Source organism: Abrus precatorius, unplaced genomic scaffold (genome assembly GCF_003935025.1).
Source record: "Abrus precatorius isolate BTA unplaced genomic scaffold, Abrus_2018 Scaffold7, whole genome shotgun sequence".
NCBI classification, from domain to species: Eukaryota; Viridiplantae; Streptophyta; class Magnoliopsida; order Fabales; family Fabaceae; genus Abrus; species Abrus precatorius.
Genome location: NW_020874417.1, coordinates 28845106 through 28869442, shown reverse-complemented (window position 1 = coordinate 28869442; position 24337 = coordinate 28845106). Strand labels below are relative to the sequence as shown.

Genomic DNA, 24337 nt, shown 5'->3' with positions numbered 1-24337 from the left:
TTCAGAAAAGCATAGAGTTGCTTGATGTAAACATGCTTTATCAGTCTATTACTCCTTTATACATACCAAAAGGCTAATTATGATTAATCCAAACGAAGAGAGAAAAAAAAGGGACTAATGATTAGCTTTCCTTCTCTCCCTTTTCCTCACGACTATATGAAACATTTTTATACAAACATTTTGTTCCCAATCATTGAGTTCATGTGAAGTTTCCTCACATGTAGATCTAATTTTATAAACTATAACCTGACATCCAATCTCGTATTATATGATTAATGACTAAAATCTACTCAATTTCATATGAAATTATCCAAACCATGATTAATCTATAGACATCAATTTGATGTGTGATGAAAAGTTTGTGACTCATAGTTGTCCTGCCATTTTCATTTGAGTGACGTTACTTGCTCAGTTCTTAGATCCCTACAAACCCAAATACTAACTATAGAGAGGGAATCCAATCATGCAAGTTGTATTCACCAAAACCCAATTTGCTTTTCAGTTTTAACTAACAGGGAACACTTTTCTATAATTAATGAACATTTCATATCTTTCTAGCATGAGCCTTGTATTAATGGCAATTTTTTTTTGTCAAAAATGTGATGATATTGACTTCATACACAGTGACCTTAAAGTATAAGGTAGTATGAGAAGCAAGTTGATTATGAAATCAAGTGGGAAATAACACCTATGGATTTGAAAGAAAGTGACTAGTATTGTTCATTGATTAGTCCAAAATTATTGTAACTAAGAAACATAACACTCTTTTAAAGAATTTTCACAAAAAGCATATTCTAATTAGAAGAGGGATTTTTCTGTATATTGGAAAATTAATCAGGCGATGTTCCAATAATAAGAATAAAAAAAAGGAAAAGAAGGAATATTATAAAAAAAAAATTGAGTATTATTCTCCCTTAATTCTTTCAAAATAAAATTGATGTGGAAGAAGAACAAGGGCATGCTGATAAGAGTAGAATAAATGATGAAATTGAATGGAGAGTGGTGCATCTTAGGCCCTATAGCAATTAATCAATGAGCCACTTTCGGCTGTAAATTAAGTGTTTGGCAGTGATGAAAGAGAAGGTGATAGTTTGCTTGCAAATATTGGAAGAAGACAGATAGTGTGGCAGGTTAAATTAATCTAACTTTAAAACTAATTTCTTCACTTTTAATATTTATATGCATATTTTTTTTAAAATTATTTTTAATTAGTTCCCTGACAGAAATGTCAATGGGGTGGAATATAATGGACATAAATAGTGGAAGCTTGCAAGTGGATATATTTAAAAGGGGATATGATAAACAAATTTTAAACAGGTTTGCTGTTATTCATGGATATTCTCAAATATTTATTAAAAAATTACTAATAAATATTAAAAATAAATTAATTATAAAATTAGGAAAAAAAAGATCACTTGCATTATTTTTATAGTACAATAGCTTTTAATAATGTAGTAGTATAATATTAATTTCAAGCATATATCAAAACCATCATAAAATAACAAAGTTATAATTATGTTTATTGTTATATATAAAAATATTTTAATAATTTTATGTATACAGATTGAGATAAACTACACTTGTTTTGTTAAGAAATAGATATAAATAAACTTATTTTATCAAACACATAGATACAAGTATTTTTATCGATATCAAATTTTTACCTACAAATAGGTCATTAAATTTAACAGGTCAGTCTAAATATATTTGCAAAATTTAAGTCTTTGGGCCATTAAATTTAAGGTTTGAATAAATTTAATTTCTTTTAACCTGATTTAGTTAATCTCACATCATAAGCAAGTTGGGGTGGGGCTAGAGTCTCCTACATTAATATCCCCAATTGTAAAATGACATCATTTTCTGTTAAAAGAAAAGAAAAGAAAAGAAAAGAAAAGAAAACCTAAGTATTTTTACTTTCTATACACACATAGTTAGTCACATAATGTTGTAACTAAGTTTTACTTTTTAAAAAACTTGTTATTTGTAAAATTAAGAATTAATCGCTTACTTTATATAAAAAAATATTAGCATAAGTAATATTTGATCTTACATTATTATCATAATCAAAATTTATTTTAAATTTGTAAAACTGGATTAATGATGTTTTGGGTTTTAATATAATTAAGTTTATTTTAAACGTGTTGGATTAGAATTAGATATGATAATTTTTTTTTGTAAAATATTATAAAAATTAAAATATAATCTCTTTTTTTTTTGCTATTATTAAAATATAATCTTTATAAATAGAACACATTACCAAAAAAATTAGAACAAAATATAAAATAAGTTAAAAAGTTAGTCTGCCTCTGTTGGCTTGATAATCTCATAAGGTCCAATTCAAGCTGTTATTTTAAACACATGAATAATTATGTAATTTTTTTTAATATGTCAGATAATTTTTTTTCTAGATATTTTTCTATGATAATTATGTTTATGGTTTTGATTTAATAAAACAATTATTATTATCATTATTTTGAATTACTAAAAGTATTTTTCAGTTGACATCTAAGAATTATTTCCTTTAAAATATGAAGATCTTATGAAATAAATTTATTTCCTTTAATAAAATATTTTTTATATAAAAAATAGTAATTTAGACATCATTTTTCACTTAATTCTAACTTTAAAATGTACCTATAGTAAATTGTGAAAGAGAACGATTTAATTAAATAATTAACTACTAAAATATTATGTTCTCTTTTGTAATGCATAAGCTGATTAATACTATACACTTAAACACTCTAAGCTAAAAGGCCATCATGCTACCCTGTATTTACTTGAGAATTCCAACAACTTGCCGTTTTTATAATTTTTTGTGAAGTTATTTTTTTATTTTTTTTTTGTCCCTAAACTATCGCTACTTTTCTTAATTCTCTTATTTATAGCAATAATTTTCTCCCTTCCCTTCCATCGTTATTTTCTAACATGAATTTAGTCTGAATTGTATCCTTAGTGTCTTGACATTATTCTTCAAATGGATAACTTGTTATCTAGTTGACCATTAAATTCTGTCATGCATCATAATCCAAAAGTATACTTACAACTAGCTCATCTTATTTAAATTGGAAAATTCAGTAACCTTTCAACTTGGAATTTTCTTAGCTCAAATTGATCTTTTTTTAGTTATAAAAAGGAATTGAATTGAGATTTATCTGTTTACAAGCTGTGAGGTTATATATTTTCAACATGATACCAAGATGATGCAGTGCCATGAAGAGAAAATTATGCCTACCAAAATTATGGATTTAACTCTATTAAAGTAAGAGATATATAAAGTGAGAAAGTAATGATTTATTTATAATTAAATTAAAATAATTAAAATGAAATAACTGGCAACTGTAACCTTGTTTATGCATAGTAAAATAGAAATCTTTCAAACCGCAAAAAGGATTTATTAAGGACAAGAATTCTCAACAAGATAAATGCAGAAAATCTTTCAATATTTTAAACTATAAAATGCCATTTATTTTCATTGCTTCTTATACAACACTTTAAAAATAATAAACAAAAAATTATAATATTTTATAATAAAAATAAAAAAACAGAAAATATTTACTTAAACTAAAAACGCTTTAATTTTAGTACTGAGCTAATAATTAAAATTACTCAGGGAAGGAGGCCCAATTATTAACATGAATTATTTTTGGCAGATGATTGTGTGTAGCACGCAAACAAAATCAAAACCAAAGAAATCATATTTAGAAGGAAGAAATTATTCCCCCTTGATAATGGATTCCCTTACTACAGCTTAGATCTTCTACTTCTGTACCCCACTACCCCCACTATACTCTTTTCTTCACCAACGGTGAAGCATATCATTGAGACGTGGAATCTTAAAAGAGAAATAGTTTCATATTAAATAATAAATAACTATAAGAAAACTAAGAAATAAATTCAAAGCTTTTGCTTCCGAAACATTGTGGAGTCTACTACTCCAGTTAATGTAGCTGACTTCCAAATATTTTATGCTCCATAGCAGTATCATTATGCTGTCTGTGCTTCATGAACTCATCCACGAGAGAGATTCTCTAGTAGCTTCTCAGACACTCAAAAAGACATCATCTAAACTAAGAAAACCAAATACAAATCACGAAAAAACTGAATTTCAGAATAGATTACAAAAGGGAACCAACCAAATAATCCCCTATTGGGTATAAAATACTTGTTCATTTAATGGATACTGGACTCAGACTTTTGTTTTACTTCTAAGTTAGATAAATACGTTAAAATAACTATGAACATGGAAACCACAAAAAACAAAGGGGATCATTTAGATTCCTTAGAGAGTATGTTTCGGTGGTGGATATGTCCAGCACTACAAGCTTCTTATACGTCGGAAGCTTGAAGCATAATGTAATCAGGTCCTTAACATCAAAATAGGAAGCTTTAATACACACTTCATTTAAGGGCTTAGATCAAAGTGAAGCCAGTTATAACTTGCAAGTTTAGAAATGTGGACACAAGCTTTAATTAAGCATCATAGATAAAATATGATTTAAAATGAAATGGAATTTAAATCATATAATTTCAATTTAAAATGAACCATCCTATAACAAAATTTCAATTTTTAGTAGAAGGGAACAAAAAGAAAATGGTCAGGATCCCCACCCCCATAAGGGACATACTAGAGTGGCAAGGAAAATGAGAGTTTTAAGTTTTAACACAATATTAAATGCCTAAGATAAAATATCTCAACAAAGTAAGGCGAACTCTAAAAGATACAAATCAATCATACTGAAGCAAGAAATTATTGTTGTTTCAAGGCCAAGACTTGATTATCCATAATGCTCAGTTCAAGGATTCCAACATTGAAATTGTTTGAAGGCTAGACTCTAGACTGAATCATTCTGCAGAAAAGGTCTGGCCAATGTACATGAGTTCCAGATTTGATGAAATCAACTAAAGATTATATGATTATTTAGACTTCTTTCCTTGTTTTTTCTTGATAACTTCATCAGCATACATTATGCCCTTGCCTTTGTAAACTTCAGGTGGTTTACAAGTCCGAACGGTAGCCGCAAACTGGTGCACCCTTTGCTTGTCAATGCCAGTACAACAAATTACATTGTTTTTGAAGCAGAAAACACGGACAGCAGGAGGAACAGCTAATTCCACCTCATGACTGTACCCCAATTTGAGATACAAAAGACGACCCGCAGCTTCGGCTCTGGCTTTGTATCCAACACCCACAATCTTGAGAAAGCGAAAAAATTTGGCCTCCATCAATTACAAAGCAAAACAGTCGCCTGAAATTGTCAGAAAACAAAATTATAAAAAACTAAAAAAAATTGATAAATGAATCAAACTAGAGAGGAAAAAAAAAAAAAGAATACAAAGATCAAATTTTGTATAGAGAATGTTAGACCCATTATAACAGAAACAAATTGATTATAATTTTAGAGTAACACATTGCAGACAAGAGATCAGACACAAATAACGAAATCAAAGTATGCACTAGAACAGTGGGTATAAATTACCATACGAAATGTATTATCGAAATCTCATAACAAAAAATGTGTGTATAATATAATATAGCTCCACAAAAATGCTAATTTTAACCAATCGATTCACACGATAGAAATAATATGCACAAATGCTTTCTCTACTATGTTCTTCTTTTCTTAAATGGTAAAGAATAATACCTAATTCCTTGAAATGTTAATACTTGCATATGAACACAGACCTAAATTAAGGAGTGAGAATTGAAACGAAAGAAATGGTGTAGCAACGCTCACCGTACAGTCAATCACGCACTGAGAAATAGCACTTGCACTATTGCTACCTCTGATTCGGGATTGTCGAGAGAGAAAAGAGGTGCAGGTGCAGGTGCAGCTCACGAATCACAAACAACTCTTGTTGCAGCATTCTCATCTCAGATGAAACATAAACTAATATGGGCTGGGCCATGTTTCTGGGCCTTCTTTAGTCTTTGCTTTCATTCACTACCTGGCTCAACAAGTTGTTTGTTACCACTTATTGGACATAGACTTCGAACCTTCAAATCTATTAATATGGACCAAAGTTTTTTGACAAAAAAATAAAACATTTTCTAGTTGACAAAAAAGAGTTCTCAGACAATTCTTGAAAATAAAATATATATTTTAAATATTATTAATGAGAATATATAAAAGAAAAATAAAACCAAAAAAGTATAAAAAACCTTTAGAAAAGAAAAGTAGAGAATGCGCCATAAAAATAAAGAGAATTAAATGGAAAGTAGATAGATAAATTCAATATTTTGTTATTAACAGTTTTTTAAAAATAAAAAATGTTAAAAATTTATGTGTTATTCTTATATTTTTATTTCAACTTGTGAAAATAAAAAATATTTTAAGATATTCCTATTCAAAATAGTTAAAAAATGAATGTAACAATAATACAGTGTGATATATACTCTATGTTCAAAATTACTTTACTTTAAACATTATGGGGCTTAACTTAGTTTGGAAATTTGGTTTAAATATGTGAAACGACAACTATATTCCTCAAGACTTTGTCTAAGAGTTTTTAAGCAAGAGAGGGATGTATCATAGACATTTCAAAACTCTTTCTAATATCATATTTTTAAGTTCTCCATAGTTTGAAATTTTTTTTTATTAACATTCCTTTTTCATCCCTTATGCTTTTCTTTATCATTCAAATCAATTTTTTTCTTCTTTTAAACTCCTAAACAAAGTTTAACTGGTGTCAAATGTGTGGTTAGTGCTTCTTAATCTTAAAAATTTATCATATGTTAAGGCCTTATTTAGGAGTTGGTTTTTAGAGGAAGGGGAGAAAATGAAAAGACTTATGTAATAATTATCCTTATTTAAGGATTTTTAAATAAAAGGAAAAAAGTTTATAAATTCTTCAAAACTCTTTAATCTCATATTTTTTCAATTTAGAAAATTTTGTAATAATCCTCCTTTCTCTTTCCTTCCTTATCCTTCAAACTGTTTTTTCCCCCTCTTCTTTTAAACTTTCAAAAAATGCAGAATAAAATATTAGAGTCTTTTATATATAAATGTGCTAACAAGCTTGCTATGAATAGCTTGCTCAATAGTTTTTTTTTTTATTGTTATATCATATAATGAGAATTTTTGCTGTTAGAATTACTCTTTTTTTTTTTTTTTTCAGAAAAATCTCAACTCCTTCGATCACAAAAAGTAAAAACTATTTTACTTAAATATTTATGTAAGATGCATATCTTAGTGCACAATATTTTCTCCATCAAACATTTAGCAAAAATCAAGAACATTAAGTAATAGAAACAATTTAGGTAAAGATAATTTGAATAAAATAGCAGAAATAATATAAGGTGAGGGAAATATAATGTGTTCCAACCCTTGTACTTGTTGTCAATGTTGAAGATATTCTATAGGGATGTATATACGTAGATTACTAGACTTATTCGATTTTGGAAGAGAAAATTTTTAAACCAATCAAAATTAATTGATTTAATTTGGTTCAGCTTTAAAAATCAATAAATCTGAATTGAATCAACTTAATGAAAAAAAGGTTAGGTTTGATACAGGTCATCACATTGATAACTTAATATGCACTTTAAAAAAATCATTTCAAAAAATGAAAAAAATTCATAAATATACTATAAAAATATATAAATTCATCATAAAAGACCAATGATAACGTCAAAATTTAGAATATTAATTAGAACATATATTTATTTAAAGAAAAAAAATATCTCAAATCTTAAAATATGATCCTGAAAACTAAACTAATGAAGATAAAATCAATTATTTAATTAATTTGATACAATTTATTGAGTTCATTGAGTTGATCGTTTGGAAAAAATATTTTAGAAAAAAGAAAAGACAATTTTTTATTTTAAATAAAAATCAGTTTAAAATTAAAAAAAATATATCTCACGCCTCCTTTCCCTTTCATGTTTTTAAAATCAGACCAATAATTGAGTAAATAGAGACACTAATTAGAAGTTCAATAATCAACAATGGAAGACTCATACATACCGATGATAATTAAATAATAATATAATAAACATGTTCAGTGTCTGAAGATCACAAAAGACCCATCCTCATGCACCAAAACTAGTATCTCATCAGTAGTATCAAGGAAATTTTAACATTCATGACAAACCCATATTTGACAGAAGCAGTGACTCAAATATTCCTTGGCTCAACGAACACAGCTGTTGTTCTTTGAGGCACAAGAAAACGGCCAGAAGATGCCTCGTATGTTGAGCTCTTAACAAGTTGATCAGAAGACAATACCTACAACCCAATACAGAAAATGGAATAGATCACCACTTTTGAAATTATAAATGAATAAATGTACCACAGCAAACCAGAGAATCATGTTGAAAACTAACTAATGTGTTCTGTTGATTGTTGAATCCACAGGAAAAATAACATTACAATTATAACAATGCTATCTCACAATTCATACAACCTTATGCAGCAACACAGTCACTCAAGGTAAAACTGAACGTTATCATATTAATCTAAATAGATTACGAACTTAAAGAAAGGCAACTTGAAATTTCTACCAAAACTGAAAGTCTATTCAAGAATTTCTCTAACAGTGAAGTTGACTCATTCACCAAACTGGAATAGTACATCAAAATATAATCTTTCCGAAACATAGCCTGAAAATATTACAATTTTCATCATTTAAATTCTTAAGAGTTATTAGCACCTGTATGGGATGTAATTGAAGAGTTCTTGATTGCAGGGCAGGGCTAACAAATGATACTTCTTTTGGACTCGCGTTGACAACAACAACAATGAACGAATATCTGCCAACACCATTGTCAACATAACTTAAGGATGTTCAAAGTCATCAACAAAAAAATTGCTATGTGCTTTATCATACATGGGATCCAGCTGAGACAACCCAGGAATGCCTTCATGACCATCTTCAATGCTCATCACTATGACTCCCAAAACCCATGATGGTCCAGTATTGTGAAAGCGTACTCGTTGCTGAAGATATAACATATAATCTTAGGTCTTGTATATCAAAAATCTCAGGTCTTGAAACATTAATGTTTTATGCACGTTTGCTCAAGCTGTTTAATCACGTACCTGTAGGATCCCAGAACATTGAGACTAAAAACATGATTTCGTAATCTTTAGGAATTAAAAACTAATAATTTTTTTATAGGGACTACAGTAAAAAAGGGATATTTTCAGGAATTAAAAATATATTTAAACTAATAAATAATTAGAAACAAAAATGAAAATAATGATGTTTTAGCCGAATGAGAAGATTTATTATCAATCTATGATGAAAAAATTAGTTGCTAATAAAGAATATTTCTTTGCCGGTTAAGCACTTAAGAATCCAGCACCAATTGATGAAATAATTTTACATGACTGCGAAATTCAAAATATCTTACCTGGATATCATTTGCTGTCTTCAAGCGGAAAAGTGGTGAAGAGTACCTTATACGCAACAGGTTTAAGAAATTGTCCACTGCAGTAAGGATGTCAATTTTTTGAGGCTTGAAGGATGGGTCTGCCAGTCTTGGTTTGATTCTGAGAAATCAAAGGAGATTCGAGATCATTGAATATAAGGTCTAAACTAACAATAGGTTAGCTGCACATCACAATTTCAATAACCCAATGACATTAATAACATATTTTACAAATGATGATGATGATGAAATATTTAAATGCTTACAGTGGCCAGTTCTTTTCATTTTTTTCCTGAGGAGGAAGTCCAACACCCCAATTATTATGATTGTACGTAAAGTCTAGCCTGAAAATGGGAGAGTAAAAGCAAAGTTATTTGCAGAAGGAAACACATTATAAGTGGCACTAAATCCATGGAAAATAAACCAGACTGTTTTAACAACTATGAATATTAGAACATTATAATGGAGTATATGATATACTAATTTTGGCAAAGTCAATTATTATTATAGCAGAGGTTGAATGTGGAAAAATACCTGTTGAACCAATCACCAGAATTGTATGAATCTCGATCCAGTGATTTTGAGCGGAGTAACTCATCTCCAGAGTGGAAAAATGGAATACCCTAAGAATAAAAGCTCTAATTACCAGAATAGACTTCACAATTTTCATGCTTACTTCAGGAATGAAATTTTAGTTTCAGTTGTAGAAATAAAAGATGCCTCCAATAATTGTGGACTCTTTTGTAAGTCAAGAGACTTGTCCACAAAAGTTCAAATTGCCATGACATCACAGAGGCACTTATTTAGAGAGATAACATCATGCTCTAATCAGTGGAGGAAGAGGATTGAAGTAGTTAATTTATGTTACCTCTGCCTCTCATACAAAGTTAGCACCAAAAATCTTCTCCTTTTAACCTCAGCATCTTCATTTTTTGGATAAAATAAGTAAAATTTATTAGAGAGAAAAGAAGCATGCACACTGAGAAGGGGTTAGATATCCTCCAGGACAACAACCGAAAAAAAGAAAGAGATGAAAAAAAAAAACAAAAAAACACAAGGCTGAAAAATGTACTAAAGATTTATAATATCTCTGCACATGAATAACAGCTATTCTCTTAAAACAATGATGAGTAAAGCATCAGGAGTTATCAGCAACACTGCTAATGATATCACCCCAGCCACTACTTCCTCAGGTTTAATTATATAAAGAATAGCATTTTTGCCAGAGTAAATTGCTCATATCTGTCCAAGTTTACTAACTTCATATCATATATTTTTTTATGCTACCCTACCTATTTATGTACTTAATGAAGCCTCCAAGACAAGAATATAAATAATCAACAAAAATAATAGAGATATAAAATCTCAAGTTTTTAATTTTAATGTTGAATAAAACCATTTAACTTCTTTAACCTGTGATAATGCTATAATACTGGTAGCCAAATGGTTTATCCTACATCTCTCAGCTACAGAGATATCCATTGGAGTCTGTAAGGAATAGAATTGTATCAGATACCATTCAAAAAATTGCATGACCAAAACAGGATGTTGAGAATATTTACAATACCTTTAAGCTAACTATGTCAAATAGGGTTTCATTGTCATGAGCAGAAACATAATTGATCTACAAAACAACTAAAGATGTCAATTAGATCTCTGGCTCAAAGTACTTTTATCCTCTGTCTCCTTCACATTGTTGAAAATGATTACAGAGTACATTCATAGGAAGCAGAACAGTCAAGGAATATATAAGTGAAAAAGCTTACAGTCTCTGTGGGGCATGAGGCATATGCAACAGGTGTGCCATCGTGGGTCAATATTTCTGACCCTTTCACCTGAGACCATCAAAATCAAGTTATTAGACAATATTTCTCATACAAAGAATTCTCATTCTAACTTGTATAAATCTTTTGAAGTTTGACAACGGCATCCAATTGAAAAAAGATTCATCCATTTTCATTTTTGCGCATGTCACAAATCACAAATGTGTTACATATAGCCAGAACAAAAACCAGTCAAATCTGGAAGCAGTATCAGTATTCCCAATATATGTAAGATACTCACAATCTCCATATTTTTATTAATCATATCATGTATAATAAGTTAATAGTACCCCCGGAATTGGAACCAATTCCATCCTAGAATTGGTCCAATTACTTTGGTATGATTTTCAGAATTAGAATTTTAGCTGCTTATGACAATTCCAAGTAATTGAAGCATTAAACAGTGGACAGTTGGACATTTAATTTTTAAACACTGACACCTTTTAATTTCTTAAAAAGAAAACACTAAATCATACATCCAAACAACAAAATAGGAATTAATTGAGAATTCCAACATTATTTCACAATTCCTTGTGCATTTTAAACGTTAAAACTAAATTAGTGAACCAATTAGAAATAAGAAAATAGAACAACAGTGATATCTGTTCAAACAGTATGCAGAAAGCACGAGTTTAACTTTGGTAGACAAAGCAAATGGACCAAGTTATTAATACCTCCTCTCCTTCAGAATTGGTTAACACAAAATCTTGCAAGTTTGCAGCCATTCCAATCTAGTAAAAAAATGACAGAATATGCTAAAAAAATCATATGGTATAATATTCAAATGATCTCCATATGACAAAAGAATAAAACAAAACACTAGCAGTCTAGCAGTCAATAATACTATCTTATATAATATAAAAAATTATGCCATACATCAAAATTGTGTTCAAAGCTTTTCCTAACCATCTTCCCTGATCATAATGCTAACTATTGGCTTAAATGATACAACTATTCAAAAGCTGAAAAAAAGGATATATGTTTATCAAACTGAAAACACCAAATTTACATGTAGTGAAACTGGAGAAATTCCTATCAAAATTTTCAGCAGGCACTTCTATATTCAATAATTCCAACAGCATGTTCCATAAAGCCAAAACCTGGATATGATCCATTGATGCAGTAAGCATGGATTTCTCATTAGCTTCTGTTCCATGGTCATGGCCATTAGGCTGCATACAGAGGATGAATTCCAACACTCAGAAGTTTTTGAATAAAATTGTGAGAAAGTATTAAACAGAATTTCCATGCATTTTTCTCCAGATGTTAATTTGTAACAAAGAATCACATTAGAATTCAGCTAAATAAGCCAAATCTAATTATCATGAACCGATAAAAGGATGAGAAATAGCAGGAAAGTCAGATCTTAAACTTCGAAAAAAAAAGATGTAGAAATTGAAAACATGACAATTCGTTTGTGGACATTTAATTTTATGGTGTGTGTGGTAAAGATTCTTTTTAAGAAATGAAAGCTTCTATTTGCAAGAATAAATGTTGTTTCAAAAAATCGGGTATGTTTGGTGAATTAGTAAAAAGATAAAAAAAATAAATTCAACAGTAGAAAAATTTTGGAGATTATGATTAAAAACTATCATATCATTTTTAGCTAACTTTTCTTTTTCCATTTCATTCCTAATAGTCAAAAACTTCAAATTTAAAACCAACTAATACCAATAACTTCATCTCGTTTTTTGTAATTATCAATAAAAGTGATTTTTTAGACAATCCAAATGAAATAGATTATCTTAAAATTACTTCTCATCAAACATATCGAAACATAAAACTTGTCTGATATAATTTATTATATCAATAATTGATTACGAATATAAACAATTGTTGAAATAATCTTTTCATGGCTAATACAAACACACATTTAATATTTAGATTTCTAAGAAGCTTAAGGAAAAGTAAAACATAATGTCTAGCACCACACTCGTTACCTTGCCCTAGGTTTGATTCAACTTAGAAGGCAACATACAAAGTTTCAATTTTAATATAGTGACTTTCATAAAGATAGCATTTTATGTTTATGAAAGTAATTATTTTTTAATGTTGAACAGATGATATAAATTATCAAGTATCAACCATAAGCATTCCAAATCACAGATTTGTGTATAGCCTTCATGGCAATGAGTTTAATCAACACTAGAAAAACTAGGAAGGAAAAATAAAGGAAGAAAGATATTATTACCACTAAAGTAATGCTTATAAAGTGAAAAACAAGTGATAAAACAAAGAAAGAAGATACCTGCAAAAGGAGACCAGTCACAAAACCCTGTTGAAGAGGGTGGCCAAATGGAGATCCACCAAGTACAGCATCTCGAATTCGATCATTAAAGCTGAATATTACATTTAAACATGACTAAACAGCAAAAAGTATTTTATGCAGAGTATTTTGGATTTAAAAACCTTAATTTTATGCAATGGTGACCAATTCCTTTGCATGCTTCAATTAACTTGCTTTGCAGTTAAAAAAAAGGTATTCCACTCAGAAGTTGTATCTTTAGCATTATAATAAAATAGAAAATTATTAAACAACACTTAATGAGAATAGACAAATCCTACCTCCCAATTTGTGTTCCTGGGAGATTGAACTGAGAAGCATTTATCCCACGTCCATTTTTGGCAACTTCACCGAAGTCCCATCCTTCACCATATCTTTTTTTTTTTTTTTTTTTTTTTTTTTACAATTGAAAGGGAAAGGAAAAAACTAAAGAATATGAGGCAACAATAACAAACAACTAAGTAAAAAGAAGAGGGATGAAGATAACAAAGAAATACACCAATGTATCTAATTATAAAACCAACATTGAGGAACAAGTACATGTAGATGCTTGAACCATCAACTCCATCTTTTGCTTTAGCTAAACCATGGAGGGCATCTTTTGCTTTCACCTGTATCCACATCATGAGGTCAAAATGTGTGTATTAGTGATATATTGATAGGCATAAACCACGCCCCATAATAAAGAAGGTCTATCAAAGGAAAGCTAAAACCGGAAATAGAAGTTAGTTATAATTGTAAACAGATATAACCATGTCAGGCTATTGTAATCTAGAACCCTATAAAGGGTGGGTGAGAGTGTTTAGTGAGGAAGGGAAGAATAAGAAATTCATTACGAGGGAGGGAGAGACAGGACTCTCGAATTATCCTGAGATTGCCATTGTATTTCAGCTGTTCTTGTTGTATTCTTTAGAAAGCGTTAATAAAAGTCTTATTCAGTGTTATTCTGTTTTGGGTATCTAACATATATGATGTCAGATTCATCTTTTATTAGCTTTTTATTTGGATACAACACATAATCCAAAATCATGATAACTTGACATTATTGAAGTTAAATTTAGTTTGTCATCCCTAGTCCCCTAGTCCCTACAATTTATCATTCAATTCTTATTGCAGCATTTTGAAATTATATCCAAAATTCAAGCCACAGTCACCAAGCAATTTTTATGGGCTTCCACAATCAACAGAGTGAATTACATACCATTGTGCTCTTCATTATATGACCCATAAGATCAAATCTGAATCCATCAATCTGAAAAATAAAAAAGTATCTTATAGTCCATGAATGACAATTTATGGAACTCCATTATACATTTTTGTTTCTTTTGATTGAAAAATGGAAAGTTCAATTACGGGGAGAATAAGAAATAAATCCTTCAAAACTAGATAACCTATATAACAAAGAACAACAGTATGTACCATCAGGAATTCACTGGGTGCATCCAATAAATAGAAAATGCTTCCAATTCATAAAAATCTTAAAGGTAATAAATGAACAACGATGAATGATGTAAACAATAACCTTGTAATTGACTGCCCAGTGTACAAGGTCATCAATGATCAAACGCTCGACCATAAAGTGCTCACTAGCAGTATTGTTCATACAAGTACTGTTCTCAATGAAACCATCAGTATTCCTTCTTAGATAGTAACCGGGAACAATCTATAAGATACATTGTGTCACACCACAAAAACAGTAGGCTTTACAAAATAGTAAAGAAATATTCAACAGCACAGCTAGGCATATTCATATCTAAACAATTACAGGTCCAACAAAGAAAACTTCATGATAATGCATGACCTTATCAAGGACAGAGTGTTCATCAAAGGGCCCTTTTCCTTGCAAATGATTGTAGACAACATCCAACACAACACGGAGGCCAATATGGTTAAGAGCCTGCAATGTATATAAATTCCAAGAGACAGAACAACAAAAAATTGATTTAACTGACTATATAGACAATATAATTACTGATCCACATTACAAAATTAAATAGAAGATTAGATCTATGGATGACCTTAACCATCTTGCGGAACTCAATTGTACGGTTTGGACCATTTGGATTACTTGCATAACTGCCTTTAGGAACACCCCAAAGAACAGGGTTGTACCTGTTTAAGGTAAAACATAAATAAGCAAACTCCACCATAAAAAAATGTTGGAATTGTCAATCAATTTGGCATTTAGGAGCTTACCCCCAGTTATATCCATCAATGTCTTGGATGGCCATGATGAGAGCTTGTTGGTGATCTGAATCAGGTGGCAAACTTTCCAGTATTGAGGTATCTATCAGGGTGCTTGTGTCAGATAACAATCATAAGATAAATCAAAAGAATATAATCATCAGATATTTTGCCACATAGCTTAGTTATAAGCTTCAAAATAAAAAGAACGTCCATAAAGTTTCCACAAGTAACAAAAAGAAAAAGAGATGTAGGTCATACATAATAAGTGATATATAAGAAGACAGACAGACTCACACTGTCACATATTTACACAAATACACACAGACATGGATATTTAGCAAACAAAAAAAAATGTATAAGGGTATGTTATGTATGTATATGTAAATGAAGACAAAGTTGCCCCAATTAAGGAAACCCAAGAGGGTTAAAAGCATAGCTTAACCTCTGACACTAGATATTATGTGAGATTCCTTTTAATATTTTTCATTTATATTGCCACTAAAATTAAAAGTATATAATTTTTTTTATTGTTAAAATGTTATAAGGATGAAAGCCCCATATTATCGATTCAAGAAGTAGAAGTTCCATGACTTAATGCACGGGATGGGAGGGGGTTTAACTGTGAAAAAAGGGTTTATTCATAGGATAATCTGCCATAAACCTTACCAACAAATCTCCAGTTCTCCTTTTGATCATCAACCTCGGCAAACTGAAATGTTGGCAATAGATGGATATGGGTGATACCAGCACTTACTAATTTCTTTAGATGAAGTACACCTGCTGAATCCTTCAAACATATGCTCCTTGTTAATTCAAATTCCATCATAGCAGTTAATAATGCACTTATTATTTTAGTCACATATCAATCTTGCTTTCAATATATCATTCTGTTTTGGACTAAATAGTTCTTTAGTTGCATCAGCTAAAATGACCAACCTTCGTTTTGTGAATGGCATTTACATGAATTTGAGAATGAATAACAAATAATTGATTAAACTTGAGCAAGTGAAATAGCTCAAGTGAGGGTGTGGAAACCAATTACCCAGCCTTGACGGTGGTAGCTGAAATGACGTGACTGCTGTTTTTTAAGCCCAAGATCACAAACTATGGTATCAAATTAGACCGAATTTTGTGAAAACCTTGAGACTAATCCTGTCAGCTGTTTGATTTTTATTTACAAAATACATAAACCAAACACCTTAATTATAGGATTTGATAAAACCTATTTACAGCAAGTTTCCTATGTCTATTTACAGCAAGAAAGAACATGAGAATTAAACACACAAATATCAGCAGTAATGATATATGTCCAAAAGGGAAAAAAGTAGTGTGACAAATTGCAGGTGCAGTAGCAGATGGTCCAATCACAGTAGGCTTATATGAAAAAAGGAATATATCTTCACAAAGCTAGTCCATCTTTCAGCATGATCAAGTGAGTGTTCACATAATTGAACTAATAGAATTCAGATTAGGTAATCTTATGAATTCAATATATCTTAGGTTTTCTTCATGCAAGCATCTTGCTGAAGTGAATTTATGACATGGCATTTGTGCTCGTAATTTTCTCATTTGATGATTTCTATAACTTTCAAAAGATTGAATCACAACTATAATTTAGTCAAATAAGAAGAAAATTAACATGGCAAAACAAGTGAAAAATTGGAAGAAAAAGTATTATTCCATATTTCCATTACTATTATAGAAGATGGACACTTTTATTCTTATTGAACTCCATCAATAGCTTGAACTTAGAATTACCGGCAACGTAAAGGCTAGATATCCACCACGAAAATCAGGTTGCACAGAGACGTTGCTGGCACTATGTGGAAACAAGCAAAATGTAACAGAATTTAGAATGAGGAAGAAAATTATATAAAAACTCAAAGCAAGAGGCACAACTAAGTGGTACTTCTAAAAATAAGCACAATAATTAGCTACTTTAAAGATTATGGAAATAGATTAATATGCAGCAACAACTAGCAATATACTTGGGAATTCAAGCCTAAACCTATTAGAAGAAATCAGAACTGAAAATTATTAAAATTCAAGAGAAAACAACAAATATGAACATAATTATTTTTATAAGAAAGAGAGCAAATAGGCAACCTAAGTTATTTAATTTGCCCTTGTTTTTCTATCCCTCTATCCTCTCATTATTTTCTTCTTTTTCTACAGAAACAAACCACTAAATCACGAGCACCCATTTCAGCATGTAGGAGTACTCCAGGATAAATTTTTGGGCATTTACTCTCAAAAGCAGAATTAAAAGTTGCCAAGGGATTTTTGCAACATAAGGAGAGAACACTGAAAATTGTAATTTCACAAATAAGAAATACAAACCATTATTCTAATTTTAATTTGAGGGCTTGAGGCATACACATATTTCTGAAAGCTCACTTAGATCTTTTCTGGATTTCATAAAAGTTCCCTTATTGTAAGCTTTCGGAAATAAAAGACAAATTGATCTTTGAATAAATTCAAAGACATCGTTAAATAGTTACCTGAAATCCCTTATGTGCATTTCATATATGCTTATATCAGAGAAAGAATGTAAAATAGGTTTCTCATTTTCCAGATTAGCCCATCCATCAGGTTTTAACTCATCAGAATCAAGATTAAGTAGAAATGTCCGCCTGCTATCTGATGAAAGTCTGCTTAAATACAGAAAAAAAAGGGTTCAAAATCAGCAAATCATTAGGGAAATTAAATTTTATATGTAATCACTTGAAATGTATCACTAAATGATACTCAATTACTTGTGAAAATTCTAGAATCTAGAGAATAGAAACAATTTGCAAAAGATAATTGATGGCAAACTGACATGAACAGAGCATACCCTCTAGCATATGGATCATTTGCATAGCATTTTTCAACCCGCAAAGTGCTAGGGTGGTAAACACATACTTCATAAACATAGTAACAACCCTCCCAAGTTGCCGGTCCAATAGTTCTCCAAACGCCATTTTCCTCCTCAAGGTGAACAATTTCTATGGGATCATCTCCCACTGGGTCCTTATAGATGTAAGCACGTACTGCCTATATTAACCAAAAAGATATGTGCAAAGATATATATTAATATGCAGATAAGGCTAAAGAGAGCACAAAAAATAAGTTTTTTCTTTCAATGAAAGATAATATACTTGAGCAGTTGGCGCCCACAGGTAAAGTGACACAGCTTCCTCAGAGAAAAGTGCACCAAGGGGACCACTATATGAGAAAAGCTCATCTAAAACACCAGGTAACTGCAAATCAGTACAATTCCTGCACTTCTCGTCAACTGTGCAAAATGAAGAAAGGAAATACTATTAGTGTCTACCAGTGACTGCAACATAACTTTTTCTTCTGCAATACGAACTTAAATTACAATTAGATATACTGCAAAGCACATGCTGCAAAGAGCATTTACTTTACAATCTAATGCAGTACAGCATACACGAGAAACAAACTATGCTAAGCTAATAAAGAAGCCAGGTGAAAACACGTGTTTACATAACCTATATATATATATAACCCGTTAAATGTAAGATTTGGTGTAAGAGCTTACACTAGTGTAAGAACATCCTGCCTTATATATATTGCAAAAAGAAGAGGACTTACAGTCGCAAATAACAACCGCTAACTGGGATTTAAGAAGAGGTTTAACATCCAAAGCAGGTGGCAATTTGAAAGCTCTATAACCTCGAATGTGTGGAAATTTCTCCACCACCTGAAAATGCAAGGTTAGCAGTAGTAAGTAAATAGTCCTCATTCCAGTCCACTGTATGTTAAAGCCACCGCATTGTAAAAAATAATAGAACCATAAAGGAAGGAATCAGCACTACTTAGCAGTGCTTGATGTTTATAAAAAATCTTAAAGACGTCAGTTAGACTAAAAGGGTAAATTACGTTTGCAGGAAGGCCATCCCTGTCCTCTTGAAGCTGAATTTTCAAATCCTCACCTGTTAATTGTCATTTAGCAATTCAAAGAGTCAATGTCCGCTTAAAATTATTTGTAAACAAGTAATCCAAGAACTAGTGTAGAAGGAATTGTTGGAGATTGAAACCTTGAATCTTGCAATTTGCAGTGCTCAAAGAAGCATTTTTGCTAGCAAGAAGGTAGCAAAATCCGTTGGTAACATCAATGTTCCAAGCAATAACAGATTCACTAACCCAATAGGCTTTTGAGTACAACAAGCTATCGTGCATCTGTGTCATCTCATCACGTTTAAAACCAACCAACAGTTAGCAATTCCAAAAAAATGAACTTGAATGAAGCAATCTAAAGAAGAAGGGTCTGTGGAGAAAAGAACCTGAGAAAATGAATCAGATTGTTCCAAAGAAGAAGAAGAAAGGGAGCAGCAAATGACTGGTGGGGTGTGGAATCGAATTGGGTTTGTTTGGAAAGTAGAAGACTGTAAGGTAACGTGTGAGGAAGGGCAAGGAAAGGAAGAAGGAAGAAGGGTGAAAGGTGAAGGTAGAGAAAGAGAAGAGGATGATGCTAACACAACCATTCTTTTTCCTCATTCATTGCATTCCATTTTCTTTATTAATTTTTGTGGGCATGAATCAGTGATCATTCAGGAAAAGTTGAAGAGCTTTTTCAATGTAATGTTCCGAGGATATGATTATGATTATGAATGGAAAAGTTTATAAAAGAAAAGCATTGTTACTTGGAAAAAACACATTTTTTGATGCGTAGTATATACTCGGAGATTTGGATCTGAGAAGTTGTATACACGTGTGGTGCAGTCATATCAACATACACTGTTACGTCATTATGGTTATCTGTGTTAAAACCACGAGGCAAACTCAGTACTTAGGTAATTCTTAACATATAAAAAAAGTGTCAATTAAATTAATAAATTATTATTATTATTACGACTACTACTTTTATTTATAAAAATAAAATTATTATAATTGAACTTCAATTTTTTAAAAATATTAAAATATAATATTGGTAACATAGTAATTAATATAATTAATGATTAGATAATTAATTTATATGATTAAAATATTAAAATATAGATTAAAAAATTTTCTTTAATTTCAAGAAAAATAAAGCCTTTACACTACCTTACTTTTCTATGTAAAAATACTTATAAAGTAAGAAATAATTAATAGCACTTAAAATAAAATAATTATAATTGATAAATGTTGTGATAACTTAAAAAATTAAGAAGTTTTAAAGTATAATATTGAGTAACTATTATAATTAAAAATAAATAAAAATATTATTTAAATATATTTTAAAACATAAGTATAGATTTATAATTATTAATTAAAATAAAAATTAAAATTATATACATATATGTGTGTGTAATAAATCACGAAGTTATAAAATTTTAATGACTAAAAATAATTTACAAATATTAGAATAGACTTATTGGTATAATATTTGTTTAATAAAAATAAATTATTAGTATGAATTTTAAAAGTCTATAAATAATATATTATATTAACACTTGATATATCAATAATGTAAATTAATATTCTATATTAACAAAATCACTTATTAGTATAATATTATATACTCCTGTTAACATAAATTTACAGTGTTTATATCATTAGTTGATTTTTGTTTGAAAGAAAAAAGTATAGTAATAAAGGCTAATATAATATTAAATTATGACTAAATTGTAAGTTATACACCCCTGCACGTTATTTGCTAATTTCACCTTAAAAGAATGCAATTCATGTATTGAAATTTCAAATAAAAATTACTACTCTCAACTTTATGTACAGATTCTACATTATTTATAGCAACGGAGTATGAAGATATTTAGAAGAACTTATAATAAATATATTTGAACTTACAAAAATTAGTTTATGATTTTTATAAATTATTTTAAACTTTTAAAATATTTGTATTTTTAATTTAATTTAATTTTATAACTTCAAAATAGTTCTTTAGAAGAAAATACAAGCTAGATGGGACGAGTAGGCATAATAGAGTGACCAAAACAAATATCATGATTTGGATCAGCAAAACGAAAAGTGGGAAGGTAGCCTTATTCTTCCATAAAGGAAGCAGAGTACTAAAAACACAAAAGGGGATGGTACATTCCTATGTTCTATCACACACTGATACTGCAAATAAGAATTGTTTGAGCAAGAGGAAAGGCTTAAGAAATCCAAAGACTTCAACTACACACCATACATTTTTAGCTGATCACCAACTTTGCCCTTACATGACCTTGTGAAATCTGAAACTGTTCAGTTATACCTAAATGAGCCATTAAAAGCCAAACATGGGTCAGCAACTCCCCACCTTGGCTTAGTTGCTTAGCATGTTGAAATCCTCTACAATGGCATGCTGCATGACACAGCATCTCCACCCAAACTTTACTCATCATTTCCCATTTATCTTCTTTCGACCATTTCTTCTCCTTTTCTAAAGAATCTATGCATTTGGCAAGCCTACATGCATCAAACAGCACAGACTTGCTTCTATCCCCTTTCAATTTTGATGGTGGAATATCTGTTTTCACTCCAAGTATCATCTTACAAGCTTTTTTACTTTTTGATATGTACTTTCTTTCTTGCAAAAGTTCACCAGCCTCCGCACAGGTGTCTTCAAATCTGATCTGTCCTATTCCATTGGGCAACATAAAAGGACAAATAACAAGAAGATATAACATATAATTTGACAACAATCTGCTAGTTATACAACTTTGGAGGTACTTACAACTGCGGTTATCAGTTATATCTGAATAATAGCAAAGATCTGTGGCAATATGCCAAAGCAAAATGCTTTGATCAAACTCCACCTCAGCGCTCCAATCAAGAGTGTGGCAGTTCCATTTGTTAAGAACTTGATCACCCCTGTGAGCGCATAATTTTTTACATGTTTCAATATGCAATGCACCCCTAGATTTCTCCTTAAGCTGTTCAAAAATGAGTTCTTTCAAGTCCTCAGGGACAAACTTTTTTCGTTGGTAATAAGACTTCTCGAAGAATTGATAGATGTGAAGAAATTTCTGGATTTTGATGCATTTGACTGGCTCATCTTTTAAGCAAAACCTAATGAGATTGAATTGTGACATGAGATTAGACCACCTCTTAGTATGTGAGAGTTTAAAACACTTTTGAAATCTTGAAATGATTCTGTAGAGAATATTAACTCTCCAATTCTTATGCTTGCTCAACCAAAGCATTACCCAACTTGAAGAAAGTAAAACAATGACCGCGTATATCTCAAGAAAAATAGCTCCAGCGAAAAGCACAAAAGTAATGATCCGGTCATAATCTACGGGTCCTTTATCTATCACAAAAAAAAAGGTAATAAATGCAGAGAGTGTACAGGAAAAGCTCACAAATTTGAGGAAAATGCCAAGGTGGGAATATGTTAGCACTGCCTTTGTATATAGCATATCATACATCAATCCAAGCTCAACCTCAATTACCTTAAAAGCATAATCCCATGTTTTGTTCTGAAAGAAACCTTGGCTGCTTTTGTGGTCTTGAAAACTAAGGATGAGATCTGCAAACAAACACTTGAAAATTTTGAAGAAATAGAATCCATCATGCAAAGAGGAAGCATCAGGAATAGGGTCATTGGTTATTGCCCCTTGAGAATGACCCAATACTATGGGAGTAGTTTCAATCACTTCCCCGAAGGAAACTTTGTATCCCTCAGCTTTTTTGGCAGTGTAATCATCCATGAGTTTTGCATAATTTGGTCCTGGGTCTGGAGGAGGGAGAATAGATTCTCTGAATTTTTGGCTGCTACCATAACTCAGTGACCAAGTCCTTTCCCCATATTTGATTATTCCTGCGACAACAACTGGAATGGTAACATAATTAAGGTGGCTACCATTCCATGAGCTATAAACCACATAAATTGCCACTGCTAGCTGATAGAATAACTCAAGCATGTGTCTCAGCCATAGTTCATTATCCTCAAGAGAGTAAGCAGTGATTGTGTCAGGACCACCAAGGTGCACAAGAAGGAAGGGTGCCCAACTCGCCATAATTATGAAGTTGGGGTCTAATTTTGGATTTTTGCTGTCTTTGGAAAGAATGCCCAGAGCAACCGTAGCAACCCAATCTGCTGACAGATAGGTGAACCACACCATGGGTTGTAGCCATTTGTTGGCTATGTGCTTCCTTCTGTTGCCAAAAACGATTAGGACTATTTGCAAGGAGAGACTAATTAACACCAGAATCCGCAGTTCCAATACGTTCCAAACTTTTGCCAGAGCCGGAATTATATCATTTGACTTGATTTCTCTTGAATATATCAAACTGCACACCACTGAAAACAAACGCAATCACGATTAGTTTGCAATGCATAGAAAGGACTAGGTAATTTTGATTGATGAAACAAACATTATTAGTCTTACCCGCGAGTAACATAATCTTGGTGCTTCTGCTTGATCGTAATTGTGGTTCAAGCTGCAAATCAATGTCTCGACCAGTTTGGCTTTAGTTATAATATGAAACTACAAGGCAATCAAAAAGAAGTTGCCTCATGGAATGAAAAATGCAGGGATATTCCTCCAACTAAACAAAACAAAGTTAAAATGAGAAATATTAGGTACCTTCTTTCCTTGCAAATTCCATCTCAAAGTGTCACCTATAAAATAAAGGCGGAATTCATTGGGTTAAAGTAAATGCCAAATTTTTATTGGATGAAGACCACAGATTGACCAATAAATGAACAGTAAAAGGTGTAAATATGATCACGTGGGA

General features: G+C 30.9%; 3 protein-coding genes across 4 annotated transcripts; all 3 read right to left on the bottom strand.

Moving 5' to 3' along the window:
- Positions 1-4599: 4599 nt before the first annotated feature.
- Positions 4600-5857, bottom strand: LOC113873276 (60S ribosomal protein L6, mitochondrial). The gene is made up of 2 exons (XM_027511327.1): positions 5736-5857; positions 4600-5246 (listed from the first exon to the last, which is right to left on the bottom strand). The coding sequence occupies exon 2, from the start codon at positions 5221-5223 to the stop codon at positions 4915-4917; it is 309 nt and encodes a 102-aa protein (XP_027367128.1). The 5' UTR covers positions 5224-5246; positions 5736-5857; the 3' UTR covers positions 4600-4914.
- Positions 5858-7941: 2084 nt separating this feature from the next.
- On the bottom strand, positions 7942-20295 carry LOC113871979 (pullulanase 1, chloroplastic). 2 transcript variants are annotated; one of them, XM_027509092.1, is made up of 28 exons: positions 19957-20295; positions 19711-19852; positions 19553-19605; positions 19265-19373; positions 18808-18944; positions 18504-18703; positions 18169-18318; positions 17426-17486; positions 16334-16454; positions 15677-15767; positions 15499-15592; positions 15282-15377; positions 15003-15143; positions 14682-14732; positions 14021-14091; positions 13762-13854; positions 13445-13535; positions 12297-12368; positions 11871-11927; positions 11140-11208; positions 10941-10997; positions 10787-10861; positions 9908-9996; positions 9640-9717; positions 9356-9494; positions 8830-8939; positions 8653-8752; positions 7942-8228 (listed from the first exon to the last, which is right to left on the bottom strand). In XM_027509092.1, the coding sequence occupies exons 1-28, from the start codon at positions 20155-20157 to the stop codon at positions 8118-8120; spliced, it is 2859 nt and encodes a 952-aa protein (XP_027364893.1). In that variant the 5' UTR covers positions 20158-20295; the 3' UTR covers positions 7942-8117. The 2 variants fall into 2 exon arrangements, with proteins under 2 accessions (XP_027364893.1, XP_027364892.1); XM_027509091.1 differs by having other exon boundaries at positions 8040-8228; positions 18169-18321; positions 19957-20199.
- Positions 20296-21608: 1313 nt separating this feature from the next.
- Positions 21609-24020, bottom strand: LOC113873329. Its single transcript, XM_027511401.1, has 2 exons — positions 23989-24020; positions 21609-23900 (listed from the first exon to the last, which is right to left on the bottom strand). Exons 1-2 carry the CDS (start codon positions 23999-24001, stop codon positions 21808-21810), a joined length of 2106 nt encoding a protein of 701 aa, XP_027367202.1. The 5' UTR covers positions 24002-24020; the 3' UTR covers positions 21609-21807.
- Between the last annotated feature and the right edge of the window lie 317 nt (positions 24021-24337).